Raw genomic sequence first — 21,542 nt, forward strand, 5'->3', positions numbered from 1 at the left:
GAGGTAGTATGGGGGAGGGGTCCTGTGTAATGATGGGGGTAGTATGGGGGAGGGGTCCTGTGTAATGATGGGTATGGTATGGGGGAGGGGGTCCTGTGTAATGATGATGGTAGTATGGGGGAGGGGTCCTGTGAAATGATGGGGGAGGGGTCCTGTGTAATGATGGAGGTAGTATGGGGGAGGGGGGTCTTGTGTAATGATGGGGGTAGTATGGGGGAGGGGTCCTGTGTAATGATGAGGGGGGCTCCTGTGTAATGATGGTGGTAGTATGGGGGAGGGGTCCTGTGTAATGATGGGTATGGTATGGGGGAGGGGGTCCTGTGTAATGATGAAGGTAGTATGGGGGAGGGGTCCTGTGTAATGATGGGGAAGGGGGGTCCTGTGTAATGATGGAGGTAGTATGGGGGAGGGGGGTCTTGTGTAATGATGGAGGTAGTATGGGGGAGGGGGTCCTGTGTAATGATGGGGGAGGGGGTCCTGTGTAATGATGGTGGTAGTATGGGGGAGGGGTCCTGTGTAGTGATGGTGGGGGGGTGGGGTCCTGTGTAATGATGGTGGTAGTATGGGGGAGGGGTCCTGTGTAGTGATGGTGGGGGGGTGGGGTCCTGTGTAATGATGGTGGTAGTATGGGGGAGGGGTCCTGTGTAATGATGGGGGAGGGGTCCTGTGTAATGATGGTGGTAGTATGGGGGAGGGGTCCTGTGTAATGATGGGGGGGGGGTCCTGTATAATGATGGTGGTAGTATGTGGGGGGGGGGTCATGTGTAATGATGGTGGTAGTATGGGGGAGGGGTCCTGTGTAATGATGGGGGGGGGGTCCTATGTAATGATGGTGGTAGTATGGGGGAGGGGTCCTGTGTAATGATGGGGGAGGGGTCCTGTGTAATGATGGTGGTAGTATGGGGGAGGGGTCCTGTGTAATGATGGGGGGGGGGGGGTCCTGTATAATGATGGTGGTAGTATGTGGGGGGGGGGTCATGTGTAATGATGGTGGTAGTATGGGGGAGGGGTCCTGTGTAATGATGGGGGGGGGGTCCTATGTAATGATGGTGGTAGTATGGGGGAGGGGTCCTGTGTAATGATGGGGGGGGTCCTATGTAATGATGGTGGTAGTATGGGGGAGGGGTCCTGTGTAATGATGGGGGAGGGGTCCTGTGTAATGATGGTGGTAGTATGGGGGAGGGGGTCCTGTGTAAAATGTTTGGTCCAATCAATATTAAAGACAGCCATGCACAAACAGATGTAAAGATGTCAGTGAATTTACTGACAGTTGGCAACCCTGGTAGGGTTACATTCACACGTGAGTGTGTCATATTCAGGTGATTTTACATTGCCCCTTCTACATGCGGCTCCATTGGAATGTGCTTGCTCAGCAGGGAATCTGTCCGGTTATGCCCGCGGAGCAGGCGGGTGTCTGGTCCATGTCCGCTCCGCTTATGTAAATGGTACACGGCCTGCTTCCCTCTATAGGTGGTCAGATGTATATGGACCCGCCTGTCCTTTTACACCCAACTGCCATCAGATGCGATCCACCAGACAGAGGGGTACAGATCCTCATCCATCTGTTATAAGCTGATAGTATCGGATGTTGGCGGGTACCAACAGACACATGATATCCGCCTCTCCATAGAGGAGACTGGAGGCTCTGAAAGGGCCCTATTTGTTGTACTTTGCGTGTTTCTTTGGGGCGAGATTGTGCATTTTTGGCCCCACAGACTTTTGCATGTTTTTTTTCAGGGCCAAAAACACCCAAAAAGCACCTAGCACTAGGTGCCCGAATGTGTAAACAAGCACCAGTGAAAACAATGTGATATTTAACGTTTAGCGTTTTCTAGCTTAGATCTCCAAAACGTTGAGGTGTGATTGGGGCCTAGATTTCTCCTATTCCTGCGGCCCTGGAATCCTGCATTGTAGCTCTTCACATCCTGTTGTAGCAATGTCTGTCTTCCCGTCTTGTCTTCTATTCATTGTCCAGTCTTTCCTCTGTCATTTCTCAGCCAGTCGTTCCTCCATAATATTCTGTCCCCTCCCTGTGTCTGCTTGTGCTCTCCTCCTTCTCCTTCTATCATCCACCCTATCTCCCTTTTTTTTCCTCCCCTCCCCTCTTCTCAGCTTGCCTCTCTCACACATCTACTTCTCACACATCTAGTTCTGGAACTGCTCGAGAGATGACTGCTGGAGACTAGAAGCAATCTGTGTGTGGAAGTGGGGTGATCTCACCAATGGTCCAGCAGAACAGGATGGCCAGGACCCCGTCCAGCTCTACACAGGAGATCCAGATGGATGTGTTAGAGGGGCACAGCCTGCAGGTGAGATCCATTCCTCATCAACACCCTCCCTGGGCGTACGTACATCATAGCTTAGCAACGCACAAATAGGTGTCGTAAAATCCTCATCAGTAGCCAACTAGTCATCTGTGATTTTTTTCTTTTATACAACGCCGATTTATAAAAATATAACTGGTGCAAACAGAGAGCTGCAGACATAAAAATAAAATGACATGGAAATATGGACCCCGCGATGATGCTGCTACTGTGTCAAATCCAGGTTGTGGATATGAAATCCTTAGAGACAGTCGGAGAGGAAAAGGGAGAGAATGTGTATGTGTGTGTGTATATATATATATATATATATATATATATATATATATGTGATGTATATTTCCACCAAACACATTCACAGACAGCTGGTAGTGAGCAGGTAAACACAGGATGTTGTGGGGGATGGGAGCTGTCACATAGGGGGGCTGTTCTGGTAGTACTGGAAGGGTTAAATGGGACGGGGAGTCAGTAGGAGATAATCAGAGGACAGTACTGGCTGGGTTATCATTTTTTTATGATCCATTTCTCCATAGGTAATAGCCTTTACTATTGGATTGGAACGCTGCTTAAAGCGCCAGGTATTATTATGGTTATGTAGAAATTCAATTCAAAGTAAGAGTGCCAGGAGAGCCTAAAGTACCAGAAGATAAAGCCTATAATAAGCAGGTAATAGATGGAGGGGCGATGAGAGTGAGTATGTCCCTTGTAGGTAATACCAGTATACAGAAGGATTCAGTTTAATTAATGAGTATCATCCCTGACACAGTTATCACTTGCCCCTCCCTTTTAGATTGTAAGCTCACATGAGCTAGACCCTCCTAATCCTTTATATATTGTAACTGTTCTGTCTTCCTTTATTTTGTAAAGTGCTGCTCAAATGATAGGCTCTATATAATGTATATTCTATACATTATATATAATAATATATTATTATAAAAATATAATAATTGTAGTAGTAGCTTTTTATTTATAATAATATAATAATTGTAGTAGTTGTAGCTTTTTATTTATAATAATATAATAATTGTAGTAGTAGTAGAAGCTTTTTATTTATAATAATATAATATTTATAGTAGTAGTAGTAGCTTTTTATATATAATAATTGTAGTAGCTTTTTATTTATAATAATATAATAATTGTAGTAGTAGTAGCTTTTTATTTATAATAATATAATAATTGTAGTAGCTTTTTATTTATAATAATATAATAATTGTAGCAGTAGCTTTTTATTTATAATAATATAATAATTATAGTAGTAGTAGCAATATTTTTTTATTATATTATTATGTAATTAAAGGAGGGGGATTATGTAAAATAGAAGCAGTCATTTAGCATATGTTTCTATTAATAGTTCATGTAGTAGTTACATTTATAGGTATATTTGCAGTTTCTATTAATAGTTCATGATGTATGTATATATGTAGAAAAAAATATTTATTGATAAATCAAAAAACAAAAATGACTTTGAATACTGTGTCATTTCTTGTTTTTCATTAAATATTTCTTGTGTAGCAATCCCAAGGCAATCCCAATGTATGTGTATATATAGAAAAAAATATTTATTGAAAAATTAAAAACAAGAAATTACTTTGAATACTATTTAATTTCTTGTTTTTAACTTTAAATTAAATATTTCCTGTGCAGCAATCCCAACGTTTTTCTGTATATATATATATATGGCCCTTGGGAAGGTCTGATTGCTTTGCACTTGTCTTAATTATATATATATACATCCAGAATATTTTATTAATCCCAAAGAGAAATTATAAAAACGGTGAATATATATATATATATATATATATATATATATATATATATATATATTTATATTTATACACAAACAAAATATTTTATTAATCCCAAAGAGATATTATAAAAATGGTATGTGTATGTATGTGTGTATATATATATATATATATATATATATATATATATATATACACCGTTTTTATAATTTCCCTTTGGGATTAATAAAGTATTCTGGATACATAGATATAAAAACTATTCCAGCACATAACAGAGTTAGAGGCATAAAAATACTGCAGGACAATTTGTATAGTCTGGCTAAGTTTTGACAAAAAAAATATCTGCATTGCCCATGATAACGTTCATTGCACCAGAAAACAGCAGCTAGAATTTGATTGGTTGCTGCTAAAAATCTACAGTAGGAACATTTTCTACTATTTTAAAAAATCAGACCTATTAAACCAAAGGAATAAGTCCTATCTGAATGTCACTTGCCTTCTTCGTCTATAGCCACTGAGCCTGATTTACTTTTCCTTTTTTTTTTTTTAAATGCATTAGGCAAAATATAAGAGAAAAAGTCGATTCAAACGGTCAGATGGCAGCACCAGCTCAGACACCACTTCAAACAGCTTTGTGCGGCAGGTAAGTCACTGCTTTTTTTTTTTATGCTTCGGCCTGACGTGTGAAGCACAACACGCAGGCCTCACTAGGCCCTGGTCCTGGGTTACCATGGAAACCAGCACCAGGGAAGAGATGCTCCTACGTCAGGGGATGGAAATGACAAACGCTAATTAACTAACTGAAAGAGAGAGAGAGGAGATGCTGAAGAATGGTACAATAAAAGGGAGAGGATGAACAGGGGAGGGGGGACAAAGAAGGATATATATGTGGGATAAAACAGATCTACGAATGGTATTTTGTGAAATAAAAGACACAGAGGATGATCTACTCCTAAAAATATATATATAAATACAAACAATTATGAGGAAGATGGTATTGTAGAAAATGATAACAACAGTGGGGGGTTATTTACTAAAACTGGGGAGTGCAGAATTTGGTGCAGCGCTGTATAACAACCAATCAGCTTTCAGGTTTTATTGTCAAAGCTTAATTGAACAAACTGAAGTTAGAAGCTGATTGGCTACCATACACAGCTGCATCAGATTTTGCACTCACCAGTTTTAATAAATCAACCCCCGACGTCAGCTGGTATTTCAGATTTTTGAATGTTGTATTACAGGAAAAAAAATGTTTGACTTACCTTTAAAAATCGTTTTACGATTGTCCAGTCACCTGAATGTAGTAGCATATAACCTAGTTGTCTACGACTAAAGGCCCACACACACAGAAAATCGTACGAAAAATACTGCTTTCGAACAATTGTACGATAATTTGATTGTTAGTACACAGCTTTGATCAGGAAAGGTCATGCAAAAATATCTGATGGGACAAGCAGGAAAAAAATTTCTTGTACAATACCAGATTTTCATTTAATCAGTACAGTTTTCATCCGAAAATACAATACATGACATCACTTCCCAAATTTTTATACTGTCATATGAGAATTTCTGTAACCTCTTCATTTTCCATATGAGACTAGCATGCAAAAAAAAAAAAAGATCATTCATCCAAGAATTTCATTGTGTGTACCAGGCTTAAGCCTGTGTACTATACAATCAATAAATCACATTTTTAATTGCTGGAGAAATAGCTTCTTGTATATAGGCATTTTTCTTTGTATTTTCCAACCTAACAAAAGCATCAATAATCACTGGCCTTTCAATGGAATAATGTATCTTAGTTCAGCATGTATTCTATTTATTGTATGCCTGGAAAGTGTTGGAGATGGGGAAAACATTTTGTTTGCTTTATTATATTTGGGCATTCTGGTAAAAAGCCAAATAGATGCACGTATTCCAAATACCTTTTGTCTGTCTATTGTGCATCTTGTAAAGCACAAATACTGTACATGTAATAGCCTGAGCTAATATGGCGATGGCCAAGATCTCCTGGGTGCAGTACCAAGCAGCTGCCATTCTGTCGGGTAACCACAGAGGACCAGTCACTTTTCATGGCCACCATTCGGCTTGCGTTTTTCTTAATGAATACAATGCATTTTCTGATTGGATGAGGTAGTCTGGAGGGATGGTGGTGTTGTGATTTCCATCTCATTTAATAAGAGAACGCTTTGCATTCATCGAGAAATATACAAGGTTTTCTCTGAATGTCACCAATGCTGAGAAAGCGACCCACTGTGGTTGCTATGCAGAAGGGCAGCTGCTCAGGACAGCACCTGGGTATTTGAGGCCTTCACCATAGTAGCTCAGGCTACTACAGTGATTTACAACTTGCACATATGCCGATCAGGTATCACATATGCAGACTTACATTGGGCCAATGCATGCAGTCACTTCCTGTATGCATGCACTAAGGGTAGGCAACCTTGGCACTCCAGCTGTGGTGAAACTACAAATCCCATCATGCCTCTGCCTCTAGGTATCACGTCTGTGATTGTCAGGGACTTGCAATGTCTCATGGGACTTGTAGTTTCAAAACAGCTGGAGGGCCTAGGTTGCCTACCCCAAGCCTGGTACACACTACTACTAACTCACAGCTCAGGTTGAAGCTGTAGTACTAAAAAATCAGATGTTAATACAGTGATTTCTCCTGCTATGATATTGTGTTCTGACAGGGGCATGCTCCGCCCCCTCCCCCTCCGCCAGAAGCCATTGGCCGAGAGTGCTGATCGTGATCTGGTCGGCAGAGCATTTTCGGTCATGATCCTTCGATAACAGCCGGCTGCCATACAGACTGGCCAAATATTGGTTTCTATTGAACTGGCTGATGTCGCCTAATATTCGGCCCATGTGTACTAGACTTTACTCCAGCAAATTTTGCACCTCTTTTGTCAAGGTGGCTTGTTGTGGACCACAGAGTAGACCAGTCATGCAATGCACACTGGCAAAGATGCTTGTAGTCTGTCAGGAGTGACAACACAGAAGAAACATTGGAAGGCAGGGAATAACCATTTTCATGGTAGGATCACCTGGTTTTATTTAAATGAAAGCTGAAAGATTTAAAACTATTGAAAATAACGTGTGTTCAGTGAATGCCAGGCCACAGCAATCTTTACACATATTTGGTGGGATTACTAAAGATTGACACTTTTGCACCAGTATGTATCAAATATTAGGCAAAGGAATTCACAAATGTCCATGAAGCTCTTCTAAACCTGAAGCCTGCAACAATATGCAATTTAAATGAATCTTCTAAATTAAATCATAGTGAAGGACTGGTGACCTGCCAAACCTACAATAGCTTAGGCTAAACAAAGAATGGCTTGGTACCTCTTTAGCGAGAAATTAGCAACTAATTTCAAAATGTATGGACACCCTGGATAACGCATTACTTTTCTGTCAATTTGGACTTTTCATCTGCATATATATAGGGTGTGAGAAAACCTTGCGAGTCATAGAACCATACTGGACTCTCTTCTCCACTCATACCTCCCCTGATTCATACCTTCTATATTCCTTCCTCTCTTCTTCTTGCCGATTTTACAATACAGTTATGAAGTTTAACTACACTATCAGACATTTTAGACTGCCTAAATATATGTGGCACATCCCTCTTGGTTGACCAAACCCTATGGCCACATTCACACCAAAATGTTCCAGGAATTCAGACAGAAACACGCTTAATGGCATCCCTAATGCGGGTTTTGCCGCACGTTTGTCACGCAACAGTATGCACAAAAATTGGTACACCACAAACAATAATGTGTGACAAACATTTGCTAATGCAGACCGGCCCAATTCATTTGAATGGGTCATTTAGCAAAAGGGAGCATAAACCCCCAACCCCAGCTTCTCCATCTGCAGCTAAAGGGGGAGACTATGAGGAGCAATAAAAACACAGCTCAACCTCTGGGTTTTACCACCCCCCCCAACCATTGGTGTGAGCAAATCCCTAAACTAAAGGTGGGCAGAGCCTGATTGGGAACTGAAAGACTAGTTCCCCATCAGATCTTCTTTACTTTTGATTGACAGCACACAGTAGTCGGCAGATTCATTGTCGCCATACAGTCCAATTGTGCTTCTGGAATCCGCCCATTGCTGTACGCTGTCAACCACAGAAAAAGTAGACCTGATGTGGAAGTACTCTCAGAGTTCGCCATTAGGCTCTGCCCACCCAATAGATGCAGCAGCCACGTATTTGAGTTGTCATGCTGAGACTAGTTCCTCAGCAGGTCCACCCACCCAACAGGAGCAGTGGTCATGAATTGAAGTTGTTGGGTGGATGGAACCTGATGGGAAACTCTAAAGCCTCGTACACACGATCGGACTTTCCGCCAATAAAACCGTGGATTTTTGTTCGAAGAATGTTGGCTCAAACTTGTCTTGCACACACACAGTCACACAAATGTTGGCTGTTGGCCAACAATTACGAACATGGGAACGTGGTGACGTACAAGATGTACAACGAGCCCAGAAAAAGGAAGTTCAATAGCCAATGCGGCTTCTTCTGCTTGATTCCGAGCATGCGTGAACATTTGTGCGTCGGACTTGTGTACACATGATCGGAAATTCCGACAACAAAGTTTTGTTGGTGGAAAATTTGAGAACCTGCTATCAAATATTTTTGGTGGAAAGTCCGACAACAAATATTCGATGGAGCATACACACGGTCGGACTTTCAGCCAACAAGCTCACATCCAACATTTCCCGTTGGAAAATCCGACCGCGTGTATGTGGCATAAGACTAGTTTCCCATCAAGTCCACCTTGCCTGTGATTGATAGCTGATGATAGTTTGTGGATTTCAAAGCCGCGATTGGGCAGGATAGCAGCTGTGGCATCTGGCCACTGCCATCCGTTATCAATCATAGGCAAAGTGGACCTGATAACGAGTTCACCATTAGGCTACACCTACTGTCAGTTCAGTGTGAGTTGCTTCATTGGTTGCTAGGATGCAGGTGGCCTTGTTCTAGCAACCAATGTTGCGTTCAAAAAGAAAATCTCCTTGGTTTCAAAAGCCATATTGAATTTGATTGATGATTTCCTCCCATTCCATCTGTCCTAAAAGTCTAGTGCTGCCCTGCAAAACCATAAATAGATTGTCATTGTACTGCGACCACACAACATAGTCTTAAAGCGGGATTCCACCCTAAAGTGGAACCTCCGCTGATCGGATCTGATCGCTGATCGCTGAGGGGGGTGGAGATACCTGTCAAAGACAGGTATTTACACCCACTTCCGGGCATAGACTCCCGTGGGAGTCTACGCCATTTCCTGCCCTGCCGCGCTGTCTGCTGGGACACACACGGGTCCCAGTGACAGAGCGGAGATTTCCTATTGCGCGGCGCGACTCGCGCATGCGCAGTAGGGAACCGGGAAGTGAAGCCGATTCGCTTCACTTCCTGATTCCCTCACCTAGAATGGTGGCGGCAGCAGCCGAGAGCCGAGCGATCGATCGGCCTCGGCTGCTGGCATCGCTGGAACCCGGGACAAGTGAGTGTCCATTTATTAAAAGTCAGCAGCTGTAGTATTTATAGCTGCTGGCTTTTAATATTTTTTTTTTTGGTGGAATCCCTCTTTAAGTAAACCCTATACTGTAAAAGAGAAAAGATAAGCTAGTTCTCAAAACTATTCATATATGCTCTAGCAACAACATTGGATCTCATTGCAACACCAGCCCACTGTAAATGATAAGACTCCTGAAGGATTTTTCTCAAAATCATCTCACTTGTTTAGGTTAAATACTCATTTAAAGCGGGAGTCCGCCGGGACTCCGCGATTTATTATTTTTTTTTAAAAGCCAGCAGCTACAAATACGGCAGCTGCTGACTTTTAAAATAGTGACACTTACCTGTCCAGCGCGCCCGCGATGTCGGCACCCGAAGCCGATCTCTAGATCGTCTCTCGGGTGCTGCCGCCGCCATCTTGGGTATGGGAATCAGGAAATGGAGCCTTTCGGCTTCATTTCCCGGTTCCCTACTGCGCATGCGCGAGTCGCGCTGCGCAATAAGGACGGTCCCCGCTGCCTCTGGGATCTGTGTGTTTCCCAGCAGGCAGCGGGGCACTTGCGGAAAGGGGCGGGCACTTGCGGAAAGGGGCGTAATCTACGCCCCTTTCCGCAGAGAGCTATCCCGGAAGTGGGTGCAGATACCTGTACTGTACAGGTATCTGCACCTCCCTCCCCCCTGAAAGGTGCCAATTGTGGCGCCGGAGGGGGGGAGGGTTCCGATGAGCGGAAGGTCCACTTTAGGGTGGACCTCCGCTTTAAGTCTAGGGCACCAGAAAATGCAGTTTTATTTAACTGATCTTGCATGCTACCTCAGTGCTGCTAGTCCAGTCAATGCAGCTCCTTCTCCCCTTTGATTGGGCTGTCACAGGTCCTCTCATATCATCAAGTACATTGCAGGGCCCATAGCCCAGCATTGGACAAAAGGACACAGAGGGACAGTGTACCACTGGAGCATAGGGGGGTGGAGGAAAGCACCGACTGCTGGGGGGAGGGGGGAAAAGATAAATCAAACTACTTAGGTAGGCCTAAAGGAACATTAACTTTGCAGTGCAGGGACAACCCAACTGCCACCAGGGATTTTTCTTGTCCCCAACATAGGCTTTATTCTTTTCTCATAGCTGATGTACTCCTCTTATTATGCCTCTTATTAGTTCAGTTGCCCTCCTCTGCATGCTCTCCAGTTGTCTAATATCCTTTTTGTGAACTGGTACACAGAATTTAACGGCATATTTCAGAATGCTTCAGGAAGAAATTGAACTGTATATTTCAGATGAGATCTTACTAATGCTTTGTATAGGAGCAAAATTATGTTAAAAATTGAAGGCACCATCATTGGTGGACCCACCTGTACCTTATCTTAAAAAGGCGACAGTTTTCCCAGTTGTTGCTCTCTGTATTTTTGAAGGACCTAGTGGTCAAAAATCTTGAGACCTTCCAATCTGCTGGCTCTGCTCTCGGACCAATATTTGCTTATACCCATGTGTCCCTGGCTGCATCAGCATAGGCAAGAGTCCTGCATGAGTATATTGTACGTTTATCCCAGTACCCCAATACTTGATTGATTTGGCAGATCATTTGGGGACAGGTGGCCAAGTATATATGTGATGCCTTCCTGGATGGTGGATGGGTGATTTCCCTCATCAGCTCTATGGTTGTGGCATTGAGAAGAGTCCTCTGGCTCAACTGGTCAATGATAACACTTCTCTTTTCAGGAGATTGAGTTTTTGAGGTCTACTTGGATGTTGTTAATTTTTCCCCCCTATCCTTGTTTTGTACTTCAATAGATCTCCTTTGTTATCTTACTATGCAAATCTATACCTCTTTACAGATGTATGTATTAATTGAAGAAGCTCATCTAGAGCGAAACTAGTAGAAATACGTCACCACCTGTACCAGTTTGTGAATTGTCAAATGGTTTTACTATATGAATAAACTTTGTTTGTATTTTAACTCTGGTCTAATAACATTGTATTGACTTTTCAATATGTACCGTAATAGTCCGCTAGCTCATTTTTGTTTTTGGTAGGTTTGGTGTGGGGACCAGGCCTCCCTGCCCATATTCCTCTGTGCAGACCAGTCAAGTTCCTCCACCCCAAACTCACTCATTCATGTCCAGTGGTGTTGTCACCCTCACATTCCCTCATCCCCATAGAATCAGTTGGACTACAGATGATCCCTCATTTCTTTCATCTTTTTGGGCTTGTGGACTGTTGTAAGCACCACCAGCGCCCTTCAGTCACTTTTACTTGGCACAGTTGTACTCATAATCTGTGTACTGTTTTGGTTAAAAGCTGCATACCAAATTTTGTTTTGTTAAGTATAGGGACAGGCCTGTTTTATATAGGGATTTATTTTACTGTTTTACCTCACTGTACAGGGTTTATTCCTATGCTGCTGGCTTTGGTGGCAGCAGGGCCCTAGTGAGCTTTCTACTCATACATGTCTGAGTGTTCATTTACTGATATTATGTTCCCTATATGATGAAATCACTTAAGATCGTCTCGTAGACTGTCAGAGGTTTAAATCATAGGTTTAAAGGAGCCATGATTTTACAATACCTGAAGCCGATAAAACACCCACATTATTTTCTTACAAGAGACTGATCTGAACAGAAGCAATGGTCTAGCCCTGCCTTGCCCCTGTGTAGAGATAGCGTTACATACTATTTATTCTTACTATGCTGGGGGTATATAAATTCTTGCTAGTAAGTCTATACCATACACTTTCCCTCAGATGTTTTTTAACCCGGGAGGTAGATATATACCATTGGTGGTTGATATAAAAGCACAAAAAATGGTTTAGGTCAATGTCCCCTCTCCCTTTCAGCCACAAGTTTTATATAACATTATTGACAAACTAGCACCATTAATGCCCCTCCCGATAGTATTTGCTGGTGACTTCAATAACATCTTAGATGGTTCTCTGGATACCTCAAACCTCCTCTGACCTCTCTCTCTCTTCAGATTTGTTGCTATGGGCATATACTACCCTGCTCACTGAATTGTGGAGATGGAAACATCCCCAGCTCAGCTCATGGGAGCGAATATTTCTGCCATCAAGTGTGCCTGAGTAGGACATATTGCTGCTCTCTGGCAGCTGCAGGACGCCAAGAGGCGATGTGCTGCCAACTTGGTTTATACATGGCTCAAAATGTCCTTTAGGAGGAGGGCTAAGTCTTTATTTGAACAGGATGATCAGAATGGGAAACTATTGGCTTTATTATTTGAGGACCAACAGGCCCAAACCAATATTTCCTGTATTAAGACTTCAGATTGACCTGTAACTACTGATTCTGATTAAAGAATGCATGTCTTACTGGACTTTTATAATAAGTATGATGAAGATGCCTTGGAGGCTTTACTCTTATCCCTTTCCTATATCCAGTTCATGGAATAGGTGCTCATACTGTCAGGGCCGACCCTACGATGTGTCCCACTGGGTCCAGGCTGCATCTTGAGAGGGGCGGCAAATTGATCCAGCAGGCACGGCAAGGCTGTCCCTTCCATAAGATCTCAGCATCCCCCTTACCCAATTTACACAAGAAGCATGGCAGGTCCAGACAAAGGGCAGGACTTCTCAAGTTAAGAAGTGGGAGATTGGTTACTAGACAGCAGGGTGGTCCCAGCAATCAATCACCTGCCTTTCACATTAAAAAGTCCTGCCCTTTGTCCGTAAATACCATGCTTTCCGTCTTCTGTAAATAAGGTATGGGAGGGTGAGTACTGCAATCTTATGGAAGGGGCAGTCTGTAATATTGATGTAGGACTGTGATGAGGTGTGTCTGTGGTGGGGGGATGTGTGATGGGGGGGGTCTAAGATGGGGGTGATCTATGATGGAGGATTGGGGGAGGTCTGTGATTTGGGGTGATCTGTGATGGGGAGGGACCTGTGAGAAGAGGAGTCTGTGATGGGGAGGGATCTGTGAGAAGGGGAGTCTGTGATGGGGGGGATCTGTGATGGGGAGGAGTCTATGATGGGCGGGTCTGTGATGAGGGGGGATCTGTGATTGGGACTCTGTGATGAGCGGAGTCTGTGATGGGGGGTCTGTGATGGGGGGATCTGTGATGGGGAGGAGTCTGTGATGGGGGGGATCTGTGATGGGGACTCTGTGATGGGGGGTCTGTGATGGAGGGGGCTCTGTGATGAGGAGAGTATGTGATGGTGAGGAGTTTGTGATGGGGGGGTGGGGGGGGGGATCTGTGCAGCCAGCACAATGTCTTGGACGAGCCCTGCTTACCGTAGAGAAGGTTATCACAACCTAGTCAAATAAACAAATGATTCCCTTTTTCCCAAATAATATGTTATGCAGTCCAGATGGACACTGGCAGAATGGTACAAATTGCATGTTGACCTGTTGACCCTCAGGCTGCAATACCTTTATGGGCATTGCCTTGAAACTGGTACTATACTGACTGAAGCACAGGTTGTATTATCCCCAAACCAGGTGAGGACCTCCAAACCTGCTTCTTATAAAAACCCATTCGTCTTTGAAATGTACTGTAGATCTTAAGACTTTAACCAGTAACAATTTGCGCAGGCTCTTCTTCTACCTCAAGACTGACTGTCCCAACCCAAGGAACAGAGCTATTGTGTCAATTCTATATTGAAAATGACCTTGATTACGTGGATTGGGGATAGACATGGAAAAGTTTTGGGTCTTAATGCCAACAATGGATTGCCATCCTTTACAGGACACCTAGGGCTGCCCTCAAAACTAGCACATCTTTGTCACCTTTCTTTGACATTCGTAGTGGGGTGCAGGTCACTTGTCCCCCTGCTTATTTTCCTTGATGATGGAGCCCTTGGCCATTGCCCTCCATGCCTCCGCTATCATTAGGGGCTTATCAGTATCGAGGAGCCTCTCTCACTTTATGCAGGTGATCTAGTCCTATTCCTGTAAGACCCTGGCGCTTTACTATAGGTGATCCTCAGAATTTTTAAAAAAAGTTTACCACTTATTCTCCTATAAGCTCCAGAATGAAAGACATGGTAGATCCTGATCATCTTCTTCAGTAGGTCACACAGATACAATATCTGGGAGTTAATTTTTAGCCAGAATACCTGACTTTACCTCCCTCAGCCTTACCCCATTACTCACTTTTCTGAAGCAGAGAAAACACTTGCCCTTATCAATGAATGGCAAGGTAAATCTCCTTAAAAAGAAAATTCTGCCTCTTTCACTACTTTTGTAAAAATTCCAAGTAAAAATTTCTGTTTGCCTTTTTCCTTTTGCGCCTACTCTCATACTTCAGTAACCCTAGCTTGGTCCTTGGCTTTCACACTACAGCGGTGTGCTGGTAGGACGTCAGGGAAAAGTCCTGCCAGCAGCTTCTTTGGAGCGGTGAAGGAGCGGTTTACCGCTCCTCCACCGCTGCTCCCCATTGAAATCAATGGGGCATCGCTGTAATACCGCCGGCAAAATGCCGCTATTGCGGCGTATTGCTGGCGGTTTTAACCCTTTCTCGGCCGCTAGCGGGGGGGGGTAAAATCGCTCCTCTAGCGACCGAAATGCGCCGCAAATCCGGCGGAAAAATAGCGGCGTTTTACCGCCGACACTATGGGGAGTGTGGTGTGAAAGGGGTCATAGCATGAAAGCGCCTGCAAAGCGCCTCAGTGTGAAAGGGGTCTCAAACTGCTACTTAGAAATGTCTTCATTGTCTGGGTTTTACAGAGAGCTTTTTCCTGTTTTGCCCCCACCTGTAGTGGATTGTAGAAAGAATTGGATGAGAAATGTTCCAGACTTCAGAGGCAAGGACTGGATTGATAGTCTCTGCTAGAGACCCTCTCATTCATTAGAAGTTCTTATATAGAATTTATCTTAACCCTGTCCAATTTGAGAGTATCTACCCATCAATAAAACTATTCAAAAACCCATGCTAAGGTACTAAATAAATCAAAACCGAAATAAATATAAAAATAAACACAGAACTGCAGCCGCTGTGCAAAGGTGCTGTAACCTTAAAGAAGAAGTAAAGAAAGTAAAAAAAAATAAAAAGACACCCTGCAGGGCAAAGGTCCTCGGTCACCACCTCCGTTGCTGCCATGATATCTGGAGTGACTTCTGGGTATCGCGGCTCCGGCGCTATGACTGGCTGTGAGCTGTCATTTGTTTTTCATGCAAACCCGCTGGATTGCATGAAAAAAATCTTTTTATGTGTACCCCGCTTATAGGTGATCACACACCACCCAATTTGATTGCACAATCTGCTTTAGATCTACCAGACACGTAGTTTATGGTAAGGGCCTGCCTGATTAAATGCAAGTTGAAAGTGTTGTTTAGATATGTCTTCATATTATACATTTTTTATTACTCTAGGCCCTGGTTCACACTGAATGCGGCTTTGAAATTGTGCGACTTCACTTGAAATCGCACGATTTTAAAGCCACGTGTCAGTGCGACTTCAGGTGGGACTCAGCTGACATCTGGGCGACTTGATGCACAGATGTCAATGCACGTTGCATCTGAAATCGCCAAAAGTAAGGCAAAGACAGTGTAGCACCGATATGAACAGTTCCAATGCCGAAAATAGGGTGCGACTTGACATGCGATTTGACAAGTTATCTGCTTGGTATACACATTTAGATGTGGATGTGGATGCAGGATCTCACCTGCTGCGCTACTGTATTCTGGCAGCAGGATTGGCATTGGTTGCGATGGTTTTCTGGTCTAACGACCGGCTTCTGTTGAGCAGAGAGGGGTACACACAGACTGAATTCAAATTACAATGCATGTATACCCAGCTTAAGCCAATATAATGTATAATAATGTTTAATTTTTTTTTGTTTTTCACAATGATCTGACAAATTGCAAAACCCACTGATGGCACATGATTACTCTGTACTCCTACTTCGATTTGTGTTGCACTGTAGCACTGCTGGTGTGTAATATGCTATGCCACCAGGTTGCCTTCTTGCATAAAAGCCACAATGCAGAATTGTTTCTTTTGTAGACATAAATGTTTTGCTTATTAAAGTCTGCATAAGACTTCTCCTTTTTTTTCTCTTGTTGCCATTTTAAATGTCTTAAAAGAAATGTAATATACCTCTTGGTAAATGCAGCTGGGAAGCTAGATTTCTTACAAAACTGCTGGAGGGTGTAGGAGGGACCATTTTGGGCATTAACATAATTTCCTTTAACATCATCTTGTAAATTACTTTGTAAAATGGTATACAGTAGTACCAACTAGCCAGCCAGCTAGGAAAAGCTAATAAAGTGAAAAGAATTTCACTTTATTACCAGGAAAGCACTACTCATAAAGTTGAACTCTTTTTCTACACTTTACATAGGGACAATGAAGTAGGTTTAGCACAGGTAAAGGTAGACTGGAATAATGTAAAGTTCACATCTGGGAATCATGAAGTAGGTTTATCATGGGTAAAGGTAGAATGGAACAATTTATAGTTCAGGGCTGGGGACCATGAAGTAGGTTTATCACGGGTAAAGGTAGAATGGAACAATCTACCATTTACGGCTGGGGACCATTAAGTAGGTTCATCAAGGGTAAAGGTAGAATGGAACAATCTACAGTTCATGGCTGGGGATCATAAAGTAGGTTTATCACGGGTAAAGGTAGAATGGAACAATCTACCATTTACGGCTGGGGACCATGAAGTTGTTCATCACGGGTAAAGGTAGAATGGAACAATCTACAGTTTATGGCTGGGGACCATGAAGTAGGTTTTTTCATAGGTAAAGGTAGAATTGTACAATCTACAGTTCACGGCTTGGAACCATGAAGTAAGTTTATCATGGGTAAAGGTAGATTGAAACAATCTAAAGTTCATGGCTGGGGACCATGAAGTAGGTTTAGCACAGTAGAATGGAACAATGTTCGGTTCACAGCTGGGGACAGTGAACTAGGTTTAGCACAGGTAAAGGTAGAATGGAACAATCTATGGTTCACGGCTGGGGACCATGAAGTAAGTTTATCATGGGTAAAGGTAGAATAGAACAATCTACATGTAGCAAGGTCACAGGCCTTCTTCAGTCTAATGAGAACCTCCAGAGCCAAGCCAAGGGTTAGGGCAAGGTCACTCTTAGGTAGTTGCAATGTTAATTGGCAGACTCCGAGACTTCTACAGAAGGTATCCAGCAAGACGCCACATCTGCCTGTGTAGGAATGCTCTCCCATGGCAACAGTCTTTAACAGTTTCAAACACAAAGTGTACACACGAGCGTAATGTCTGACAGAAAAAGTCAGACGGAAGCTTTTCATCGTATATTCCGATCATGTGTATGCCTCATCTGACTTTTTTTAATACGAAGATTCTGATGGACCTAGAAATAGAACATGTTTTAAATATTTCCGACAGAACCAATTCCTATCGGGAAAACCGCTCATCTGTATGCTGTTCTGATGGACCAAAAACAACTCATGCTCTGAAGCAAGTACGAGACAGAAGCTATTGGCTACTGGCTATTTGACTTCCTTTTTCTAGTCCCGCCGTACATGCTGTATGGCACCGCGTTCTTAACGATCAGACTTTGGTGTGATCGTGTGTACGCATGACAGTTTCAGCGGAACTCTGTCGTAAAAACCTTCAGAGTTTTTTCCGACGGGAAAACCGGTCGTGTGTACAGGGCATAACAGTTCCTTCACTTCCACTACAATCACTTCTTGTAGTTCTTCAGCCCACTGAACTCCCAGTCTCTCCCACTGGACTCCATGATTCACTGCCACTGAATCCCTTGAGATCCTCCAATCTTCACTGTAGTATCTGCCTCAAGTGTCATCCCCACATCTCTACTGGGTCCCTAGCTTGGCACTCCAGATACTTATTAAGCTTCACCCCACTGGTCTGCTCAGTCCCTGGCTTGACACACAAGACTGCTCTGCAAGCGTCACCTCCACTGGCTGGGTCCCTGGCTTGACACCAGCTGAAGTTTTCCGATTCTACCCCATCCCCAGTTGGTGAGAATGCTGCTCCGGTACTTGCTTCAGCTACTCACTGTGGTCCCTGGTAATGAGGTGGATGGTCCATTCGTGGCGACAGCTACCCCTGTACCTCTGACCATGACAGGTTCTCCGGCTGTCAGAACCGTCACTTCTGGTTGGACTGCAAGCCACAATTCTAACCCTGCGCTGCTCTCTTGCTTCTGGATAGGCCTTCAGACAGCCTAGCAGCCAGATGTGCCCAGGATAGGCCCCATCCCCAGCCTAGCAGCCCGGGTAATACAACACATGTCCACCCAGACAGCCGTCCAGGTGGCACAGAACACAGATCACCCGACTCCACTAAAATATATAGGTTCTCCCAGCAGGCCAAGGGATTCAAGAAAACCCCTGCCTATTGCCTGAGACACCCCATATACCCATAATCTGACCTTGCAGTGCCCTTGTCAGAGAAGTGCAGCAATTACAGACTTGGAGTGAAATCAATTGATCCTCAAGAATTAGCCAAGGTTGATATACCTGGCAAGTAAATTTAGGAGCAACCCTGCCTAAACACCAGGGTGCTACATCCAGGTTTAGCACAGGTAAAGGTAGAATGGAAGAATGTATGGTTCACGGCTAGGGACCATGAAGTAGGTTTAGCACAGGTAAAGTTAGAATGGAGCAATCTATGGTTCATGGCTCTATTGACAGATTCTTGGTACAGGATCAGTCTATAGGTACAGCCTCCTACAGAGCAGTCCAATATCCAGTCCAAAGGACTATGGGGGCAGGCAGCCCCCTCCTCTCAGTTCACAGATCTATTCCTTCAGGGGGGGGAAACACAACCTCCTCGGGGCTCCAGGCTATTTAACATTAAATCTGCCAGCATCTGGGCACACCTCCCCAGAGATTTGCTAGGCATTAAAGAGGAAGTAAACCCTGGTGGGGTTTACTTACTCTTTGTCTCCCTGCAAAGGACATAGCCCATTATGTGTCACTTACCTGACACAGGAGCCAGCGATGTCACCGCTGTGCCCGTAGCACGGAGCATCCATCTTCTTCCGGGTATCGCTTCTCCGGCCACTCACAGCGCCGGAGCAGCGATGACGTCACTCCCTTGCATGTGCATGGGAACCGCCACTAACGGCTGCCTGTCTTTTTGTAAATATCTTCTAAACCGTGTAGGTTTAGGAGATATTTCTTGGACCCACAGGTAAGCCTTAATCTAGGCTTACCTGTAGGTCAAAGTGGTTTGTAAGGGTTTACAACCACTTTAATCAATATGCAGGCTGGTCATTTGAACTGTCCCTCCCTAAGCTATAGAAAAGTCTTCTAGAGGCAGGGAGGAGAAATTTAAAGGGGAGGGCCACCCTGAAAAACAAAAAAATGTTAAAAATTACAAAAAATCTAAAAAAAAAAAATGAAAAAAATGTTTTTTTTTTACTTACCAGAAATGCCTGTTGCTAGGCACTTTCTCCTAATCTTCCTCTTCCTCCTCCGCGGAGATCTTCTGTCTTCTGTCTTCGTCGCCGCGTCTTCTGGGTAATGAGTCGCGCTGTGTTCTGGGAACTGTGTGTTCCAGAACACAGCGCGTCCCATTCAGAAAGCGCTGCGGGACTCGCGCATGCGCAGTAGGAAACGGGCAGTGAAGCCATAAGGCTCCGCTGCCTGTTTCCCTTACAAGGGATGGCGGCGCCGGGACCCGAGAGCCGAGGGATGGGTCGGCCTCGGGCGGCCGACATCGCGGGTGCCCTGGACAGGTGAGTTTGTTTATTAAGTCAGCAGCTGCAGTGTTTGCAGCTGCTGACTTTTTTTTTTTTTTTTTTTTTATAACCGGCCCTCCACTTTAATTCCCAACCTGTGAAGCCCTGAACAGACCAGACTAAACAATTACTTCTCCCCTGATTACAGAAAGCCTTACTATCTACATAGCTCTTGCCTGATGTCTGTTAATAAGACGTGCTAGGTGTATATTCTCATGACAGATTTTTGAAGATGGGAACTTTTTCTGAAATCTTTCTATTAAAAGGAGGTCAGAGGTTACCGATATTTGTGCATTATTAGAAGGTTATATCTGTATATTAGGAGGTGGAAAGAGTCTTGCTTTCTGTGTATTAGGGAGTGATAAAGTTCACAGAGGGGACTCCCCTGCTGTGAGAGTATACTCATCCGATTAGCTGCAGCATTGATCAAAGCAAAATTTCCCAACATTCCCGTACAAGAGCAGTCGTCCTATAGTTGGTAATTGGATTGAAATTTGGATCCATCTATCGCCAGCTCTACACATCCCGCTGTCTGTGTATTAGGAGGAGGTGAGAGGTAGGTATCCTAATGTCTGTGTATTAGGAGGAGGTGAGAGGTAGGTGTGCTGCTGTCTGTGTATTAGGAGGAGGTGAGAGGTAGGTGTGCTGCTGTCTGTGTATTAGGAGGAGGTGAGAGGTAGGTGTGCTGCTGTCTGTGTATTAGGAGGAGGTGAGAGGTAGGTGTGCTGCTGTCTGTGTATTAGGAGGAGGTGAGAGGTAGGTATCCTGATGTCTGTGTATTAGGAGGAGGCGAGAGGTAGGTTTCCTGATGTCTGTGTATTAGGAGGAGGCAAGAGGTAGGTATCCTGATGTCTGTGTATTAGGAGGCGGCGAGAGGTAGGTATCCTGATGTCTATTAGGAGGAGGCGAGAGGTAGGTAACCTGATGTCTGTGTATTAAGAGGAGGCGAGAGGTAGGTAACCTGTTGTCTGTGTATTAGGAGGAGGCGAGAGGTAGGTATCCTGATGTCTGTGTAATTAGGAGGAGGCGAGAGGTAGGTATACTGATGTCTGTGTATTAGGAGGAGGTGAGAGGTATGTATCCTGATGTCTGTGTATTAGGAGGAGGCGAGAGGTAGGTATCCTGATGTCTGTGTATTAGGAGGAGGTCGAGAGGTAGGTATCCTGCTGTCTGTGTATTAGGAAGAGGTCAGAGGTAGATGTCCTACTGTCTGTGCAATAGGACAAGGTGAGAGGGAGGTCTCTGTAAATTAGGAGGCGAGAGGTAGGTGTCCCATTTTCTGTGTATTAGGAAAAGGAGAAAGGTAGGTGC

General features: G+C 44.0%; 1 protein-coding gene across 4 annotated transcripts in view; it reads left to right on the forward strand.

The window, feature by feature from the left end:
• Positions 1-2,085: 2,085 nt before the first annotated feature.
• The window catches only part of CACNB1 (calcium voltage-gated channel auxiliary subunit beta 1), a 142,395-nt gene continuing 122,938 nt past the window's right edge, over positions 2,086-21,542 (forward strand). The window contains exons 1-2 of one of the 4 annotated variants that reach the window (XM_077459702.1): positions 2,086-2,309; positions 4,626-4,709. In XM_077459702.1, the coding sequence (XP_077315828.1) occupies positions 2,223-2,309; positions 4,626-4,709 (171 nt within the window). In that variant the 5' untranslated portion in view covers positions 2,086-2,222. The remainder of the gene's footprint in view (positions 2,310-4,625; positions 4,710-21,542) is intronic. The other 3 variants (XM_077459700.1, XM_077459707.1, XM_077459705.1) reach the window with 3 other exon arrangements.

The sequence above is a fragment of the Lithobates pipiens genome, unplaced genomic scaffold, assembly GCF_037356315.1.
Source record: "Lithobates pipiens isolate NorthernLeopardFrog02 unplaced genomic scaffold, aLitPip1_a1.2 Scaffold_28, whole genome shotgun sequence".
Taxonomy (NCBI): domain Eukaryota; kingdom Metazoa; phylum Chordata; class Amphibia; order Anura; family Ranidae; genus Lithobates; species Lithobates pipiens.